We start from the raw sequence: 19377 nt of genomic DNA, 5'->3' as shown, positions 1-19377 counted from the left end.
AGAGGGGAGGGAGCATGCAGAGAGGCGGCTGCGGACCCCACGCACCAGGACGGGGCAGCACCGGGAGGGCACCGAGGGGTGGGGAGGAAGCAGTGGGGGCTTTGATGAGGCTGAAGGATGTGGATCAAGAACAGGGGAAGCAGGGAGAGAGACATACAAGACAGGTGTTCCGGGATGGCGCGGTCTCTGGTGATGACCAGGTCCAGGATGCGCCCACAGAACTGAGTGATTCAGGAGGAGAAGACGGGAGGGCCGTGCAGGGGGGATCTCAGAGGCCAGGGTGCTGGTGAGTCAGCCCTGTGGATGGTGAAGTCATGGAGAAGGGCAGGAGCTGGGGTGGGGGGGGATGGTGAGCCAGGAGCTACGGTCAGCAGAGAACGAGGGGAAGTGACGGGGGGGTGCAGCTGATGACAGCTTTAATGGGGAAGAGGGCGGCGCCGCCAAAGAGCAGGACCCTCAGAGGGACTGCTGTAGGGAGGGCAGGTGGCTGCGAGGAGTTCAGGCACGTGGGGTGGAGGGCAGTAACCGCCCAGGGGCAGTGCTGTGGCCAGAAAGCCAGGCTTCACATAAGGCAGGAAGGGACATTCGAAGTGGACATTGAGGTCTACAGCAAAGTTTGCCGATCACACAGGGCACAGTGGAAGGTTGGTAAAGGCAGAGGGGTCACTGGAATAAGTTATGGTATGTCATGAAAAAGGAGACATGTCATGAAAAAGCTTGCGTGGATGGGCAAAAGGGTTGGCAACCGCGATGGATGGTCCTGCTCAGCAGTGATGCAGGTGCTTCCTTTGGTGGCACGGGGCCTCCAGGAGGAAGCTCCTACAGACTCCTCTCCCCATCCACCCTTCACCCATCCACTGACCTTTCACCTGTCCACCCACTCTTCCACCCATCCATCCATTCATCCTTCCACCCACCCATCCATCTGTCCACCAGTTTACCCACCCATCCACCCATACTTCCATCCGTCCATCCATCCATCCACCCACCCACCCACCCATCCACCCATACTTCCATCCATCCACCCACCCATCCACCCATACTTCCATCCATGCATCCATCCATCCACCCACCCACCTATCCACCCATCCATGCATACTTCTATCCATGCATCCATCCATCCACCCACCCACCTATCCACCCATCCACCCATACTTCCATCCATGCATCCATCCATCCACCCACCCACCTATCCACCCATCCACGCATACTTCCATCCATGCATCCATCCACCCACCCACCCACCCATCCACCCATCCACCCATACTTCCATCCATCCATGCATCCACCCACCCACCCATCCACCCATACTTCCATCCATCCATGCATCCACCCACCCACCCATCCACCCATCCACCCATACTTCCATCCATGCATCCATCCACCTACCCACCCTCCCATCCACCCATACTTCCATCCATCCACCCACCCACCCATCCACCCATACTTCCATCCATCCATGCATCCATCCACCCACCCACCCACCCATACTTCCATCCATCCATCCACCCACCCATCCACCCATACTTCCATCCATCCATGCATCCATCCTCTCAGCCACCCACCCATCCACCCATACTTCCATCCATGCATCCATCCACCCACCCACCCACCCATCCACCCATACTTCCGTCCATCCATGCATCCATCCTCTCAGCCACCCACCCATCCACCCATACTTCCATCCATCCATCCACCCACCCATCCACCCATACTTCCATCCATCCATGCATCCATCCTCCCACCCACCCACCTACCCACCCATCTGTCTGTCCACGCATCCGTCCATTTATTCGTGTGGTGATTCATCATTCATCCATCCCATTTCCATCCATCATCCATCCGACCATTCTTTTTTTTTTTTTTTTGAGACGGAGTCTCGCTCTGTCACCCAGGCTGGAGTGCAGTGGTGCGATCTCCACTCACTGCAAGCTCCGCCTCCCGGCTTCACGCCATTCTCCCGCCTCAGCCTCCCAAGTTAGCTAGGTGCCCGCCACTACGCCCAGCTAATTTTTTGTATTTTTGGTAGAGATGGGGTTTCACCGTGTTAGCCAGGATGGTCTCAATCTCCTGACCTTGTGACCCACCCACCTCAGCCTCCCAAAGTGCTGGGATGACAGGCGTGAGCCACCACGCCCGGCCCATCCAACCTTTCTTATATCCACCCGTTGAATCTCCTTTGCACATCTCTGTCTTGGGCTTAGGAAGATGAATAAAATTGAGCCTCTGTTCAGATGTGATCATAAAACCACAGTTCAGTCTGGTTGTGTTCTAGCAGGAGCTCGAGGAGGAGGAGGCTGATGCTGCCTGAGTGATGAGGGCGTCTGAACTAGACCCTAAAGAGGGAGGCCCTGGGGAGGGAAAGAAGGAAGGAGGGATATCCCAGGAAAAAGGACAAGTGTTCAAGACAGGAAAACAACAGGCACTTTGGGAGGATGGGAGGAGGAGGTCCACGCCTCCTAGGAGAGGAAGCTGGAGAGAGGCAGTGGCTGGAGGGCAGAGGCCCAGCCCGCCTTGCTTTATCTTGGGAACAGAGGGGAGCCATCCGAGGAAGCTGGGCTGACAGCTGCCGCACGGTGGAGCTGGAAGGTGTCTGCTGGATGTGCACTCCTGAGAAGGGGGCCACCAGCTCAACACTCCAGACCTAAGTGGGGGTGGGGGGGTGTTCTCTCTCCTGCAGTCATGGGGCTGGGCAGGTGGACACTGGCCTCGAGCCTGGTCTCCTGACCTCCCGCTAGGTCCACTGGGAAGGTAGAGTCTATTCATCCGGACAGGTCTAGCCCCATGCTCATCATCCCTCCTCTGTAGCTCTGAGGACAGACCACCACCCACTCCGGTGCCCACATACATGCCCAGCTGTCTTCCTGGCGTGGACTTACTTTCCACTACCTGGAAAAAAAATCCCCCTCCTTCAAAGCCCAGCTCAGAGGGATTCCTTCTTAGCCCCTCACCACCTGAGGGGAGCCACCTCTCTGCAGGGATCCCCCAGCCCCTGGCCCAGACTCCTCTCATGGCAGCCCCAGGGGTGCAAGCTACGGGCTGCCAGTGCCCAGGCCCCGCTGCAGTGCATGTGAAGGCTTGGCACCACCCAAGGGGAAGGGGCTGCAGAGCCCACAACCCCCTTCCACCTCGGGGCCCCAGGGGAGGGCTGGCAAAGCAAAGACTCGGTGGTAGTCACAGCAGCGGACAGGCGAGGCGCTGCCTTCTGAGGGTGGCTGGAGGGCCTCAGTGTCCCAGTCTGTACAGTGGGTCTGGATGTGTGGTTTAAGGCCCTTCCTGCTCTGGAGCCATAGTGAAGTGGTGCCTGGAAGGGTTTGGCCAGGAGGGATAGAAGAAGGGAGAGGCCAGAGATCACTGACCGGTGACCACGTTGCCCGTGTGAGGCCGAAATGAGATCTTGGTGTGCAGCAGGAAATGAGATCTTGGTGTGCAGCAGGTGCCGTCCTGGTGCTGCGTCCCAGGGTGGCTTGGGGTCAAGGATTCCCTGGGCTCCACCCCACCCCCGTTAGCTTCAGGGCGGGACCCTGGGGCCTCAGGGAGCTAGACTACTGCTGCCTCAAACCCCAAGGGACCTGTTGGACGGGAGGGGCCTGGGGGCAGAAGAGTGGGCTGTGCCCCCAGGAGGACAGGGACCTGGGGGAGGGACAGGACGCAGCCCTGGGCCTCTGGCCATGCAGCCCTCCCTTCCTGTTGTCTCAGGATGGCCCCGGCAGGATGCATCTGCCAGAGTTCCAGACCCAGACCTCCCCTGGGGCCTGCTCCCACCCACACCGGGATCCCACCACATACACACTCATGTGTGAACACACGCCAGCATGTCCGAGATACACAAACATGCATGCATGCTTGCACATACACAGGAAGCCACACACACCACTCAGACATAGGCACACACAGACTCACACACCCAGGCCTACAGTTACAGATACACATGGAGGCACGCGTGTGCACACACACACACACACACACCAACCCATGGGGAGGAGGGTGTGGGGGCAGCAGGGCTGAGTCCTGCAGGACAGAAGGCCCAGCCCGGCCAGCCTACAGTCTCTGGCTGATGGTGGGTTTCAGCCAGATGAGGCGGGTTTATTTGTATGTCTGAGGAAGAGCCCTGTGAGAAGGCCTGGGGGTGTCTAGGGAGGCCTGGGCAGGGAGAGCCCGGAGGAGGCTGGGGCAGCCGGCAGGGTCTGTGAGGGTGCAAGAAGCTGAGGAGCGAAAGGACACCTGTGAGGTGACACCACGTGGCCTGGGAGGGGGCAAGGCCCCTGGCAGAGAGCAGGCAGGAGGGGCCGAGGCCCCTGGCAGAGAGCAGGCAGGAGGGGGCGAGACCCCTGGCAGAGAGCAGGCAGGAGGGCCAAGGCCTGCGTGGTACGGGGAGGACCTGGGATGTGCAGGGCCCTCTGGGAAGCAGCCGGTGTAGGGCTGCAGTTCAGGAGGGAGGGCCTCAGGCAGCAGCACTGCAGGGGCCGTGATGTGGAGGTGACACACTCCAGCGCCCCTCCCCCGCTCCTTCATGCCAGCCGCTCAGCTCACCGGGGTCAGAGGTCGGGGTTCGGTCCAGGGGTGGTGTGTAGCTGAGGATGGGGGCTGTGGGGCAAGGCAGGGTGAGCCTGTGGGAGAGGTTCGTGGCCGTCTTGGGGCCTGGGAGCTGGTGCTGCTCACAGCGCACATGGTGAGGCCAGGCCACGCGGTGCTGGCTGAGAACCTGAGCTGCTCCGGCCCTGCAGGGGTCTGCTCTCGCGATGCAGAATGCCCAGCCATGCCCCATCAACGTCGTGCCAAGTCACAGCCCAGCACCACGCTGACCCTGTCTCCCACCCCAGGCCTGGCGAGTGGCTACTCCATGACCCCCCCGACCTTGAACATCACGGAGGAGTCACACGTCATCGACACCGGTGACAGCCTGTCCATCTCCTGCAGGTACTGGGTCCCTCTCCCACTGGCAGGCCAGAGAGGCTGCACAAGCCCAAGGCAGGAGGTGGTGGCTGTGGGCCCAGATGGCAGCCCCCTCCCAGGGCAGAGTCAGGGCAGAGTCAGGGCAGAGTGGCCTCGGGGCCGTGTGGTCTCCCAGGCTGTGGGTGACCTCGGTCCTCCCCAGCCTCAACCACACACCCCCATCAGCATTTCTTCTTTTTTTTCCTGAGATGGAGTCTCGCTCTGTCGCCCAGGCTGGAGTGCAGTGGTGCGATCTCGGCTCACTGCAAGCTCCGCCTCCCGGGTTCACGCCATTCTCCTGCCTCAGCCTCCCGAGTAGCTGGGACTACAGGTGCCCGCCACCACGCCCGGCTAATTTTTTGTATTTGTAGTAGAGACGGGGTTTCACCGTGTTAAGCAGGATGGTCTTGATCTCCTGACCTTGTAACCCACCCGCCTCAGCCTCCCAAACTGCTGGGATTACAGGCGTGAGCCACTGTGCCCGGCCCACCCCATCAGCATTTCATATGGGGCCTCATCACCCTGCACCCCACTCCTGACACCTCACACTGACCCCAGGCCACCTCCCAGGTCATCTGCATCCACTCCCAGCCACCCCGGGAGCACCCACTGGGGCCCCAGAGATGGTACCTCCCCACCTTCCCAGCTGTGATCCAAGGCCTGTGCTTGTCCACAGGCCAGACCCGGGAGCCCAGTAGAGGCCCGGGGGTCGGGGAGTGCCCTGCCCTGGGCACGGTCTGTAGTGTAAGCCCAAACCCTGGGCAGTTCCATGCTCTGGGTAAGACAAACCTGGTGAGGCTCGGCCTGAGGGAGGCTTCTCAGGGACAGTCCCCGTGGGCTGCCCTGGGGCCCACCTGACCACTCCTGTCCTCTGCCAGGGGACAGCACCCCCTCGAGTGGGCCTGGCCAGGAGCTCAGGAGGCGCCAGCCACCGGAGACAAGGACAGTGAGGACACGGGGGTGGTGCGAGACTGCGAGGGCACAGACGCCAGGCCCTACTGCAAGGTGCTGCTGCTGCATGAGGTGCACGCCAACGACACAGGCAGCTACGTCTGCTACTACAAGTACATCAAGGCACGCATCGAGGGCACCACGGCCGCCAGCTCCTACGTGTTCGTGAGAGGTGAGACTTGGAGGCGGGCCAGGCTGGGGGCGGTGTGGGCCCCCAGCCTGTGGACCCTGGGCTGGCAGGAGGAGAGAACGGGGCCCTAGCTGCTCCAGCGGGTGGCTGGTTCAAGACCAGCACCGCCCAGCTCCGTGGAGCCCTCCCCCAGCCTGGCCGCCACGTCCCTTCCCCAACACCTTGCTCCCTCTCCATAGACTTTGAGCAGCCATTCATCAACAAGCCTGACACGCTCTTGGTCAACAGGAAGGACGCCATGTGGGTGCCCTGTCTGGTGTCCATCCCCGGCCTCAATGTCACGCTGCGCTCGGTACGGCCCCACCCCAACCCCAGCATCCGACCCTCCCATCCCACCCCTGGGAAAGGCGGCCGCCTGTCTGGCCAGGAGCAAGGGGCAGCTGGGCAATGATGGTGGCCTTGTCCCTCCAGCAAAGCTCGGTGCTGTGGCCAGACGGGCAGGAGGTGGTGTGGGACGACCGGCGGGGCATGCTCGTGTCCACGCCACTGCTGCGTGATGCTCTGTACCTGCAGTGCGAGACCACCTGGGGGGACCAGGACTTCCTTTCCAACCCCTTCCTGGTGCACATCACAGGTAACAGGGCTGTGCCCCGTTCACAGTAACGGGGCTGTCACTGCCTCACTGGCCTCAGTGGGTGTCGTCCTGTGAGGGCGTGGGAGTCACCGTGTGCATGTCAACAGGCAACGAGCTCTATGACATCCAGCTGTTGCCCAGGAAGTCGCTGGAGCTGCTGGTAGGGGAGAAGCTGGTCCTGAACTGCACCGTGTGGGCTGAGTTCAACTCAGGTGTCACCTTTGACTGGGACTACCCAGGGAAGCAGGTGAGGTCAGCAGCGCTGCCAGGCTGTCCTGTCCCCAGGAGTCCCTGTGACTGTACAGCACACACTGGGCCTCTGTATGGAGGATGTGTGGACCCAGGCCTGCCCCAGGGCCCCAGTCTGATTGGCAAGTGTTCCACCCAAAGAAAACTCAGGGCCTGGGTCCAGGGCTTCTGGAGCCGCCGCTGGCTGGGCTGGGAGGTGTGCCTTCGGTGGGGTAGCTGTGCAGGAGCCCGCCTGCTGACGCGGGGCTTCCCTGGGTGCGGGCAGGCAGAGCGGGGTAAGTGGGTGCCCGAGCGACGCTCCCAGCAGACCCACACAGAACTCTCCAGCATCCTGACCATCCACAACGTCAGCCAGCACGACCTGGGCTCGTATGTGTGCGAGGCCAACAACGGCATCCAGCGATTTCGGGAGAGCACCGAGGTCATTGTGCATGGTATGGCCTGGGAAACAAGGGTCCTTGTGCCCTGTGGGCCTGGGCCCAGAGCTCACGGTGCCCTTGAGCACTCAGGAGTCCAGCCAGAGGGAAGGGAGGGCCATGAGCAGAGGAGCTGCCCAGCTCCTGCACCGGGCGGCATGGCCAGCCCCAGTCTGCAGATGTCCGGCTGCCGGGGCTGCAGGGGCCGTGGGGGGAGTCCCTGGTCAATCCACGACGGGTCAGTCCTGGATTTACAGTGACTTCTCCTGTCCGGCAGAAAATCCCTTCATCAGCGTCGAGTGGCTCAAAGGACCCATCCTGGAGGCCACGGCAGGAGACGAGCTGGTGAAGCTGCCCGTGAAGCTGGCGGCGTACCCCCCGCCCGAGTTCCAGTGGTAACAGCCCTGACTCCCCGCCGACCCCGCCGCTACCCTTCCAAGTCCAGGGGCAAAACAGACCATAGGGGAAGATGGGCAGCGTCCTCCCCGTCAGGACCCGCACACGGAGACCAGGCATGGCGGGGGCCTCTCTCAGGAGACCCCCCAAGGAACCCGCCCATAATGTGATATTTCAGATGGAAGGTCTGTCTGTTCCTGCCACACTGTGAAAGGTTTCAGTACCAGCCTTCTGTTACATGTGGGTGTGGTGGGCACAGCGAGGGGCTTTTCCTAACTGCCTCCTGACCGCTGGGCCCCTCTCTGCCCTGCAGAATCTCCAGGGCCTGCCCTGCAGCAATGGCTTAGCGTTCCCTATGCCTCCTTTTGCGAGGCTGCCTCTCCCAGGACCCTTCTGTCCAGAAATTTGGAGATGCCACAGGGAATTGACAGATTGCCTGGGCTGGGCCTGTGCTGCACGGCAGCGAGCGAGAGAGCTTCCAGGAGGCCGACAGGCTGCTGGAGTCCCCGCAGATCCCCGATCTGCAAGCGTGTGCCGAGGCCCAGGGAAGGGAGGCCTCAGGGGTGGCCCTGTCTCCGCTGGCTACTCCCTGCAGGCTCTGGGGGGGCATGGCACCCCTCACAAACACATCCTCAGGCCATCTGAGTCATCCACGTGGCTCACCCACAGTCAGTCACACTTTGAGTCCCCATTGCATAGACGAGGAAGCAGAGGCTAGGAAAGGGTATTCCTAACTGATCGCCAAGTCCCCAGGAGGGGTCTCTGCACTGAGCTAGCCCAAGAGCCTCCTCCTCTTCAGCCTGGGCACCTCCCTCCTGGCAGGGCAACTTTTCCTGGAGCTGGGCAAGCAGAGGCCCAGAGTTTCCTCAGCCAGGGCCCCTTGCACTGGCTGGGGGCTCGTCTCTCCTGGGATGGAAGGCCCAGGGTGTCCTGGCCCTGAGCCCAGTGTGACCCTCCCACTGAGAACACAGACTTCGGTGTCCATCCAAGGCACCTGGTCAGTGCCAAGGCCCTTGGGGCAGAGTCCTGAGGGCACTGGCAGATCCTGGAGCCTCACTCACAGGTACAGCTCCTGGAGACCCCTGGGCCCTGTCCCCTGCCCTCCAAGGCCACCATTACTGAGCCTGCTCTGGGCAGGTGGCAGCTCTGTTGCGTCCAGGGTCTACCCAATCCTCAGGCAGCTGCCTCTCAGAACAGCTTTCCACTGGCTCACTCCTGCCACATCTGGCTCTCTTCCTATGGCAGCCACCCACCCTTCCTGTGGTGCCCACCCTTCCTATGGCACCAGCACATGACGACGGCGAGCACTGACTGGGTGGACGGTCTAGCAAACACAGATGGGCTGGTCCTTGGCTTCCGAAGCACCTGCAGTGTGTCCAGCACGCTGCTGTCACTGTCTGGGTTAAACCTCACGACAGCTGCAAGGTGCATGTCATCTCCGTTGAGGCAATGAAGGAGTCTCAGATCCAGCAAGTGGTAGACTCAGGACCAGAGCCATGCAGACAGCACCACCTCAGTTCCACCCCTGCCCTGCCCTGCCTCACTCTGCGACCCCAGGCCAGGCACTCCCCCCGGGCCCCTGCTGTGATGTCCAAGTTGAGAATGGGCCCCTGCCTCCCCTTCTCTGTTGGTCTCTGCCTGAGGGCTGTGCCTCTCCCGGGACACAGTGGTGTGTCTCTGGCCTGCCACACCCAGCACCAGGGGCAGGCACCTGTCCAAAGGAGGAGCATCTCCATACAGAGTCCAGGCCACAGAGACAGGTGCCTGCAGGGGCCCCAGCACACCCTCTGGGGCTGAGGCATCTGTTTCCTCACGTGTGCAGCAGACGTAGGGATCTGGGCACAGCTCTGCAGGAGGCAGCACTGCCCTCATGGGGCTCCCAGCCCAGGGGGACGACGGGCAGTCAACAGACACAGCAAGGCAGGGGCAGGCCACAGCATAGGACAGTCAGGAAGGCTGCACGCCCCCACCCAAATGAAGGAGGCAGGGAACCCTGCAGATCCCTGGCTACAGAAATGAGTGTCCCAGCGAGGCAGGCAGTGAGAGCCAGGCCTGGGGGCGGGGTGTGGGCAGCAAGAAGCCCACGCGTCTGCAGGGGCCACGCACACGTCAAGGAGCTAGACTGTGCTCGCAGGGACTGCACCTCCACTCCTTCAGATGTCTGTAAGAAAGAGGACGGGGTCTCCAGGCTGTGCCCAGCTGGGTGGAGGAACCAGGTGTGTGGAACCCTCCTGGGCTGGGCTGGGCTGGGCTGGGCAAGCCTGGCTGAAGAAGGCTGTCTGCAGCCACAGGCAGGGAGAGAAGGCGGCTGCCCCAGCAGTGACATGGTCATCTCGCTACTTGTGGAGAGTTCACAGGGGCTTTGGGGCAAGGCAGGAGGTGCTACTGCAGACCTCAGTGACCAGTGCCCGAGCCGGCCGCCTGACACGGTTGTCACACCTGGCAGATACGGCCTGGAGACCATCTCCAGGGACTCAGACCATCCCCTCGCAGACCAGTGTTCCCCGCCCTACCCTGCACTCCTGCCAGCCCCTCCCTCCTCCCAACTGTATTCGGGGCGGGGGTGCCAGCATGAGGTTGGGGCTGCGGTGGGATCTGTATGGGCCCTGACCTCCCTTCCCTGGCCAGGTACAAGGATGGAAAGGCACTGTCCGGGCGCCACAGTCCACATGCCCTGGTGCTCAAGGAGGTGACAGAGGCCAGCACGGGCACCTACACCCTCGCCCTGTGGAACTCCGCTGCTGGCCTGAGGCGCAACATCAGCCTGGAGCTGGTGGTGAATGGTAGGTCAGGGACGGGAGAGCGCACGGGTCGGCGGCCTGGCATTGGAGGCCAGCTGACCGGCCATCTGTGTGCCCACAGTGCCCCCCCAGATACACGAGAAGGAGGCCTCCTCCCCCAGCATCTACTCGCGTCACAGCCGCCAGGCCCTCACCTGCACAGCCTACGGGGTGCCCCTGCCTCTCAGCATCCAGTGGCACTGGCGGCCCTGGACACCCTGCAAGATGTTTGCCCAGCGTAGTCTGTGAGTACGGCTCCAGCCTCAGGTCCCCTGCACAGCCACAGCCCCCAGCCTCAGCCATGAGGAACCTCCTTTACAGCACCCCTCACTGCCCAGGCCTTCCCTGTACCCCTTCTCAGGGCCCTGCTCTGAACTTGAACCCTACCTTCAGCTATAGCCAATCCCTGGCCTCACCTCACCTGAGTGAGGCTCAGAGCCTCCCTTGCACCCATCCTCCATCAGCTGGCCAAGCTGGACGCAGGATGGGTCTGGCCCCTGCCCACCTCCCTCAAGAGCGAAGACCTCTGGACACGTAATTGCATCATCTGGAGGGAGAAGGAAGCACGTGTCTCTGAGCACCCAGCAGGACACCTCCAGCGGGGCGGGAACCTGGGGGGGTGTTGCCTGATCCCCTGGGATGGTTGCACTGAGTCCCACGGCACACCATGTGTGCTCATGGGCCTCAGCTCATCTGTGCAGCACTCACACTCCCTTATAGACAGGGAAATAGGGTCAGAGAAGGGAGGCGGCTTTCCCAGGGGCACAGCTGTAAGCAACAGGACCCAGCCACCTGCTGAGCCGTGCTCCCCTCCACTGAGCGGGATGCCAGCAGGACATTTAGACAAGTAGGGGGTGAGAGGAGGACGCCCAGGTGGGCAGGGCTTGAAGGCACTAGGGAGCCAGTGAAGGGTGTTGAGAAGTGGAGACATGGCTCAGGTTTGCCTTTTAGCAAGAGATTCCTAGTATCAAACTGGGGCGGGATGGGAGCTGGGAACCTACATGGGAGATGAGGGTAGCCCCACTGGCTGTGGCTCTGGTGTGGTCAGTGGGGGAGGCTCAGTAGGGGTGGCCTGAGCCGGCCCCAGATGTCCAAGGTTCATAGGTATTCTTCTAGATCATGTGGCGTGCAGCTCACTGCCAGCACCTCCAAATGTCCTTCCTTCTGGGTGTGCCACCTTTATGCTCTGTGCCAAGTGATGGAGCCCTTTCGGGGGGTCCCTGCTCGGCTCCTCCACAGGGGCAGATATGAGCCTCCCTTGGGGCCCTGAGACTACCCCCCCAATCCTGGCAGGAGGCCAAGGTTGCTGGGGATGCACACCCCGCCCAGAGGGAGGCCGCAGCTCCTAAAGCAGGAGAGAGGGAGAGGCTGGGCAGAGATGCCTCCTGGGGCAGCATGGGACTGTGCTGGGCCTGCAGCCATGTGGGCAGATCCCAGGTGGCCTCTGCAGGAAGGGGCACAGAGAAGCGGGACAGAGTGCACATGTGCCTGAGGGACAGTGGGCACAGGAAGCTGGTGTTGGCAGCCTGTGTAGGATGGGTTGCCGGGTCCTGAGCCTGAAGGGTGGCAGACAGAGCTCCAGAAACAGGCCAGGCTCGGTGGCTCACGCCTGTAATCCCAATGCTTTGGGAGCCCAAGGCAGACCAATCACCTGAGGTCAGGAGTTCGAGACCAGCTGACCAACATGGAGAAACCCCGACTCTACTGAAAATACCAAAAAAATAGCCAGGCGTGGTGGCACATGCCTATAATCCCAGCTACTTGGGAGGCTGAGGCAGGAGAATCGCTTGAACCCAGGAGGCGGAGGTTTCGGTGAGCCGAGATTGTGCCATTGCAGTCCAGCCTGGGCAACAAGAGTGAAACTCCGTCTCAAAAAAAAAAAAAAAACCAAAGTCCCCTTCCCATCTCCCTCACCCAGGCCCAAGGGCCAGCCTCGCCCACCACCCCATATGAGAAGGTGACTGGATATGACAAGGGCTTGACCCCGCCCCCCAAGTGGGCCCTTCCTGCCTGTATCCCTGACCTGCCCTTGCCTCTTCTGGTCCTGGCAGCCGGCGGCGGCAGCAACAAGACCTCATGCCACAGTGCCGTGACTGGAGGGCGGTGACCACACAGGATGCCGTGAACCCCATCGAGAGCCTGGACACCTGGACCGAGTTTGTGGAGGGAAAGAATAAGGTACAGGCCAGCCGCACTGCTGAGTGCCCAGGGAGAAGGAGAAGGGAGGAGAGAGAGGCCACTACTGCCATGTGGTTTCCACCTGGCTTCCACAGTGCTGGGCAGAGCAGCCGAGAGCGGGTGACCTTCCTGCAGTCTGCAGGCCTCGGCCACCCTGCCTGCAGAAAGGTCAGAGGGCCAGTCTCCGGCTTTGTGATGGAGGGCGGACCTCTGGCGGCTTCCCAGACAAGGAAGCTGACATGCAAGGCCACCTGGCCAGGCCATGAGCCACTGAGGCCCACAGGCCCCAGGACCAGGAGGGGACAGGGCTGGAGGCTGACCAGGTCTGCACAGAGGGCTGCTGAGCCGCTGGCGCAGCCTGGGGGCAACGCCGAGAAGGGGGTACTGAACAAAGGCACCTACTTCCTCCAGTCACTTCCTGTTTTCCTACACACCTCCAGAGCCTCTTCCTGTTCCAGTCCTGGACAGGAAGTGCCCAGCTGGGGGTGGGGTGGGGGTGGGGGTCTTTGGATGGTGGGCAGGGCCTGTGGCCCTCTCTCCTCCCCTGTGTCTCAGGCTTCCTACTCCCTGAGGCCTCAGTCCTTCTGGGAGCCATCCCCACCCCTCTCAATAACCCTGGGCCTCGGGATTGCTGCTGAGGACAGTCCTGGGCTGAGGAGGCCATCTCACGAGGATCTCAGCAAGCAGTGACTGGATTGGGGCCTGACCCCATCCAGAAGTGACTGGCCTTTGCTGTGACCCAGGCTGAATTCTCACCCTGGCTTGCACTGACGCTGGTGCCCCCTCAACATAGCCACGGCCAGAGGTCTCTCTGGTCCTGCCAAAGGCTGCCCTCTGACGTCACTGCAGCCTAGGCCAGCAGTCCATACACTGTCCCTTGACTTTTCTGGGCAGCTACCTCTCTCTGCTGCCCAGGGGCCTTCTCTCCTCTGCCTCACTATCCCTGGTCCTGTGAGTTTTGGTCTTCTCCAGCCCAAAGCCTCAGTTTCCCCCATGACTGGGGGGGGCACAGCGACCTCCTTGCAGAAAGACAGGGCCCAGGTTGGGAGAACTTGGGCAGGAAATGGATCCTTGTGCCTGTGCTCTCCCAGACTGTGAGCAAGCTGGTGATCCAGAATGCCAACGTGTCTGCCATGTACAAGTGTGTGGTCTCCAACAAGGTGGGCCAGGATGAGCGGCTCATCTACTTCTATGTGACCAGTGAGTGACCAGACCAGGGCGGGCAGGCCGGGGTACAGGGTCAGGAGGGGGCAGGTTTGAGTTCATTGAGTTTCTGGGGTCTTTGGGACACCCAGGAGAGAGATCCAAGGCCTACCGGTTGTAGACAGGAAAAATAGATTTAAGGGTCACCAGCATAGGGCCTGGGTGCTGGCGCACTGGGATGGAATGGCATCCTCTGTCCCCAACCCTGGGGCTCCTCCCTCAAGGATGCCCTTGGCTCACTGCAGCTCCTCCTAGCTATACCCACTCCCACCCTCCCCTTCCCAAGCCCTGAGACCTTGTGACTCGTGTGAATTTTGCTCTGGGAAGAAGCTCTGTGGTTTACTCAGATTTTCAAATGTGGTAGTGATCTCAGGAGCGCTGAGCCCAGGAGCAGACGTCACTGGGTCCCAGAATGTAGATCAGGGCACCAGCAGAGAGATGTAGATCAGGGCACCAGCAGAGAGATGGAGCCCAAAAGAACACCTGGGGGCTGGGGGGCCACAGGAGCCTGACCAGAAGTGACCAGAGAGACGAGGAAGTGGGCGCACGGCACTGGGAAAAGCCAGGGAACACATTATTTCAGGCTGAGCATGGGGTGGGGCATGGCAAGCTTCAAGAGAGAATGAAGACTCAAGTCCCACTGAGGGTGACAAGGAACTCCTGATGACCTGGGCTTTTGGTGGGGTGGGGGGCAAGCAGTCCAGCTGGGGCCCCTCCAGGAGAGAGGGAGGGAGGGAGGGAGGCAGGAGGAGACCCCGGGGCGGCAGGTGGATGGGGGAGCAAACTCCCAGGGCAGTGCCACAGGGCTTCTTCCTCCCTCCATAGCCATCCCCGACGGCTTCACCATCGAATCCAAGCCATCCGAGGAGCCACTAGAGGGCCAGCCCGTGCTCCTGAGCTGCCAAGCCGACAGCTACAAGTACGAGCATCTGCGCTGGTACCGCCTCAACCTGTCCACGCTGCACGATGCGCACGGGAACCCGCTTCTGCTCGACTGCAAGAACGTGCATCTGTTCGCCACCCCTCTGGCCGCCAGCCTGGAGGAGGTGGCACCTGGGGCGCGCCACGCCACGCTCAGCCTGAGTATCCCCCGCGTCGCGCCCGAGCACGAGGGCCACTATGTGTGCGAAGTGCAAGACCGGCGCAGCCATGACAAGCACTGCCACAAGAAGTACCTGTCGGTGCAGGGTGAGGCTGGCCGCGGGGAGGGCGGGGACGCGCTCTCTTCTAGCAGTAAATGCCTCTGCCTTTGCCCCGGCGTGGCTCGCCCCTGGGGGGTATATTCACAGCCCTGGCCTGCAGGAGCGCCCCCTCCTGACTATCCGCCGCCCCCTGCGGAGGCGCGCCGCGCTCCTGCCCGGCGCACAACCCCGAAGTCCAGCTTCCAGGGATCCTTTTCTACCTCTGCTCCCAGCCCAAAGAGGGTCCTCCTGCTAAGTGCAGCTCCACTTAGCTCCCTCTCGACCCCTGCCCCCAGCCCTGGAAGCCCCTCGGCTCACGCAGAACTTGACCGACCTCCTGGTGAACGTGAGCGACTCGCTGGAGATGCAGTGCTTGGTGGCCGGAGCGCACGCTCCCAGCATCGTGTGGTACAAAGACGAGAGGCTGCTGGAGGAAAAGTCTGGTAGGGAGGGTGGCCCTGGCGAAGGGCAGGTCCGGAGGCCCGCGAGGCCAACGATCCCAAACCCAGGTGGACCCGCACCTCCACCCCACCCCCTGCAGGAGTCGACTTGGCGGACTCCAACCAGAAGCTGAGCATCCAGCGCGTGCGCGAGGAGGATGCGGGACGCTATCTGTGCAGCGTGTGCAACGCCAAGGGCTGCGTCAACTCCTCCGCCAGCGTGGCCGTGGAAGGTCTGGCCTCAGCCTGCACCCCTCAACTCCCTTCCCGTCCCCAGTTAAGGCTTTCTTGTGGCCACCTTGGGCAAGTCGTGCCCACCAGAAGGGGTGCTGCCTGGTGCACGCTCTTACACACACACACACACACACACACACGCCGGCCCCTTTCTGCCCACGCAGGCTCCGAGGATAAGGGCAGCATGGAGATCGTGATCCTTGTCGGTACTGGCGTCATCGCTGTCTTCTTCTGGGTCCTCCTCCTCCTCATCTTCTGTAACATGAGGAGGGTGAGTGTCCCTCCCCGCTCCTGATGGAGTCTCTCTCAGGCCTTCCCCACCCTGGCCGCCCTTAAGATAAAGAATAAGGTGCCCGCCCTAGTTCACCTGGCAGCCTTGTTTCCTGGGAAGCCTCCCAGCCCTTCACGCTGGGTTCCAACCCCGCAGAGGTTGTCTGTCTTTTTTTCTGTCCCCTCCTTGACTGAGAGCCCCGCAGGAAGTGCCATCTGTCCTGGGCAAAGTTCTGCCCAAGCCACAGTGTTATGGCCAAATCAGTGAGCTGCCCCACTCCTCCCTGTCCCCTCCCCGCAGCCGGCCCACGCAGACATCAAGACGGGCTACCTGTCCATCATCATGGACCCCGGGGAGGTGCCTCTGGAGGAGCAATGCGAATACCTGTCCTACGACGCCAGCCAGTGGGAATTCCCCCGAGAGCGGCTGCACCTGGGTGAGGCCAGCACCAGCCTGCCCAACCCACACCTCCTGCCCGACCCACCTGCTGCAGGCTGGAGTGCCTGAATCCCTCCATTTTCAAAACTTGCACCAGGAAGGTCCGCCTGGCCTGACCTGTCCCTGTGGGCGTGGGTACCTAGAACCTTAGCCAGGGTCCCCAGTTCCCAGGCTCCCTGAGGTCACCTGCTGCCACCCTGAGCAGGGTGTATCTGTCACACCTACCCGGGAGGATGCGCGGCTTCCTGTCCACCTCTCCCTGTCTTCCCGCTGTGGCTCCCCACGCTCCTCCTGCTGCCAGGCCTGTCCTCCTGGACCTCTGCACGGGGCTCCCCACGCTCCTCCTGCTGCCAGGCCTGTCCTCCTGGACCTCTGCACGGGGCTCCTCCGCTGCCCACCTCTCTCCACCCTCACCCCGTACAGCTCACCTGCAACTGGCCCCCTGCCCCGACAGGGAGAGTGCTTGGCTACGGCGCCTTCGGGAAGGTGGTAGAAGCCTCTGCTTTCGGCATCAACAAGGGCAGCAGCTGTGACACTGTGGCCGTGAAAATGCTGAAAGGTGTGGGGTCAGCGGGCGGAAGGGGCAGCCTAGCTGGTGAGGAGCAGCAGCTCTGGGTGGGCCGGTGGGACGGCAACTCGGGAAGGGAAACTGAGGCTGGAAGCCGGTCTCATCCAAAGTTCTACAGGGAGGCTGCGGGCGTCAGAGCCGAGGTACCACCTGAACCCCCTGCCTCAGTGGGGCCGGCAGGATGTCCTGGGGACCCTTAGTAACCCTCCCCCTCCCAAAAGCGCTGGCTGTGCCTTAGCTAAGCGGCCCGTGGCGGGGAAGGGGGACCTGCCAGAATTGGGGCCGATGTGAGGCCTGTGTCCCTTCCAGAGGGCGCCACAGCCAGCGAGCACCGCGCGCTGATGTCGGAGCTCAAGATCCTAATTCACATCGGTCACCACCTCAACGTGGTCAACCTCCTCGGGGCGTGCACCAAGCCGAAGGGTACGGAGCGGGGCGGCCCGCTGGGACGGCGAGACCCTGGGCGCAGGGCGCCGCGGGCGGGAGGGGCTGCAGGGCCGGGGCTGGGAGGCCCCCCGGGGGCGCGGGTGCAAACGCGGAGCGCGTCCCGGGTTCCGAACGCACGGCCGCTGCCCGGTCCCGCCGCAGGGCCCCTCATGGTGATCGTGGAGTACTGCAAGTACGGCAACCTCTCCAACTTCCTGCGCGCCAAGCGGGACACCTTCAGCCCCTATGCAGTGAGTGGGCGGCCTGCGGGGCGCGGCGGGCGGCGGGGGAATGGAGGCGCCTCTGCGGTGGGCGACTGGGCGCCCTCGAGCCAGCTTCGTGCATCCGCAGGAGAAGTCTCCCGAGCAGCGCGGACGCTTCCGCGCCATGGTGGAGCTCGCCAGGCTGGATCGGAGGAGGCCAGGGAGCAGCGACAGGGTCCTCTTCGCACGGTTCTCGAAGAACGAGGGCGGAGCGAGGCGGGCTTCTCCAGACCAAGAAGGTTAGAGCCTGGCCTCTTCCCTTTTCCTAGTGCCTGACGGGCCCGGTTATATCCCATGATCAGGCACCCTAGGGTAACCCAGCCTGAGGTCCTCCGCGGGGGCTTTCATGGGAGAGTGTGGAATGGGCTCTGCCTTAGGAAGGGAAGACACCTCGGGGACAATTTTCACACAGATGTTTTACGATTGACTGGGTCATCAGAGGCTGAATAGGAAATTGCCCTGCAGACAAGGCAGGCAGTCGAGGGCCAAGCAGCAGGTGCCCGGCCCCCACAGAGCAACAGTATTTACTGCTCTGGGAGTAGGACGTGGGTGTCCCAGAGGCTGAGGGGCAGGAGAGGGTGCTCTGGAGTAGGATGTGGATGTCCCAGAGGCTGAGGGGCAGGAGAGGGTGCTCTGGAGTAGGATGTGGGTGTCCCAGAGGTTGAGGGGCAGGAGAGGGTGCTCTGGGAATAGGATGTGGATGTCCCAGAGGCTGAGGGGCAGGAGAGGGTGCTCTGGGAGTAGGACGTGGGTGTCCCAGAGGCTGAGGGGCAGGAGAGGGTGCTCTGGAGTAGGATGTGGGTGTCCCAGAGGCTGAGGGGCAGGAGAGGGGCTGACATGCTTGTTAGCTGTTCCCTGGGGCTGGGTAGATGGAGGCCGCGGAGGAGGCGCCTCCTGAGCCCACCTGGCTCCACTGTGTAGCTGAGGACCTGTGGCTGAGCCCGCTGACCATGGAAGATCTTGTCTGCTACAGCTTCCAGGTGGCCAGAGGGATGGAGTTCCTGGCTTCCCGAAAGGTGAGCTTCCCCCGAAGGCCCTTCAGACGGGAAAAGGGTGCATCCCCACCAGTCGCCAAGAAGTGCTTGGTACTGGCCTCACCCTGCAATGGCTCTGTGGTCCATCAGTGTCTCTCCCACTTTGCAGAGGAGGAAACTCTGCCCAAAGCATGGAGTTGACCTCCCAAGGTCTCTTGGCTGGTCAGCAGCAGAGTCTGTTTGACTCCACAACTTTCTCTGCTGTCCCCACAATTCCACAAGCTCTCTCCATGATGAGCCCTGGAGATGGATGGAAATCCTTCCCCAAAGGAGCACAGTTCAGGCAGGGCATCCCCATGGTCCCCACTGCTTGGGCACCCTGGAGTTTCGGGTGTGGGTATTACCCCAGGGACCTGCACTGACAGCCCCCCTTCCGCCTCCCCGCACCCCAGTGCATCCACAGAGACCTGGCTGCTCGGAACATTCTGCTGTCGGAAAGCGACGTGGTGAAGATCTGTGACTTTGGCCTTGCCCGGGACATCTACAAAGACCCTGACTACGTCCGCAAGGGCAGTGTGAGTGCAGGCCATTGAGGAGAGGGAACGTGGGGCAGAACAGGTGAAGGGGTGGGACCACAGACTGCCTGTCCAGGAGAGGGAGGGCTGGCACAGGGTGAGGTGAGCTCCTTGGTTGGCCAGCCATGTGCCCAG

The 19377-nt window shown here is 62.1% G+C and overlaps 1 protein-coding gene across 2 annotated transcripts in view; it reads left to right on the top strand.

Annotated features, from left to right (window-relative positions):
* Window positions 1-19377, top strand: part of FLT4 (fms related receptor tyrosine kinase 4) — a 44886-nt gene that overhangs the window by 12565 nt on the left and 12944 nt on the right. For both annotated transcript variants that reach the window (XM_031011037.3, XM_031011038.3), the window contains exons 2-23: window positions 4824-4920; window positions 5814-6058; window positions 6256-6368; window positions 6488-6650; window positions 6758-6897; window positions 7165-7333; window positions 7593-7710; window positions 10340-10494; window positions 10574-10736; window positions 12543-12669; window positions 13761-13869; window positions 14698-15060; window positions 15350-15496; window positions 15595-15726; window positions 15892-15998; window positions 16299-16434; window positions 16891-16995; window positions 17314-17427; window positions 17593-17681; window positions 17782-17932; window positions 18615-18709; window positions 19120-19242. In XM_031011037.3, coding sequence (XP_030866897.1) covers window positions 4824-4920; window positions 5814-6058; window positions 6256-6368; window positions 6488-6650; window positions 6758-6897; window positions 7165-7333; window positions 7593-7710; window positions 10340-10494; window positions 10574-10736; window positions 12543-12669; window positions 13761-13869; window positions 14698-15060; window positions 15350-15496; window positions 15595-15726; window positions 15892-15998; window positions 16299-16434; window positions 16891-16995; window positions 17314-17427; window positions 17593-17681; window positions 17782-17932; window positions 18615-18709; window positions 19120-19242 — 3161 coding nt within the window. The remainder of the gene's footprint in view (window positions 1-4823; window positions 4921-5813; window positions 6059-6255; window positions 6369-6487; window positions 6651-6757; window positions 6898-7164; window positions 7334-7592; window positions 7711-10339; window positions 10495-10573; window positions 10737-12542; window positions 12670-13760; window positions 13870-14697; window positions 15061-15349; window positions 15497-15594; window positions 15727-15891; window positions 15999-16298; window positions 16435-16890; window positions 16996-17313; window positions 17428-17592; window positions 17682-17781; window positions 17933-18614; window positions 18710-19119; window positions 19243-19377) is intronic.

This window comes from Gorilla gorilla, chromosome 4 (genome assembly GCF_029281585.2).
Source record: "Gorilla gorilla gorilla isolate KB3781 chromosome 4, NHGRI_mGorGor1-v2.1_pri, whole genome shotgun sequence".
Lineage (NCBI taxonomy): Eukaryota > Metazoa > Chordata > Mammalia > Primates > Hominidae > Gorilla > Gorilla gorilla.
The sequence above is the reverse complement of the archived record's forward strand: the minus strand, read 5'-3'. Positions and strand labels throughout refer to the sequence as shown.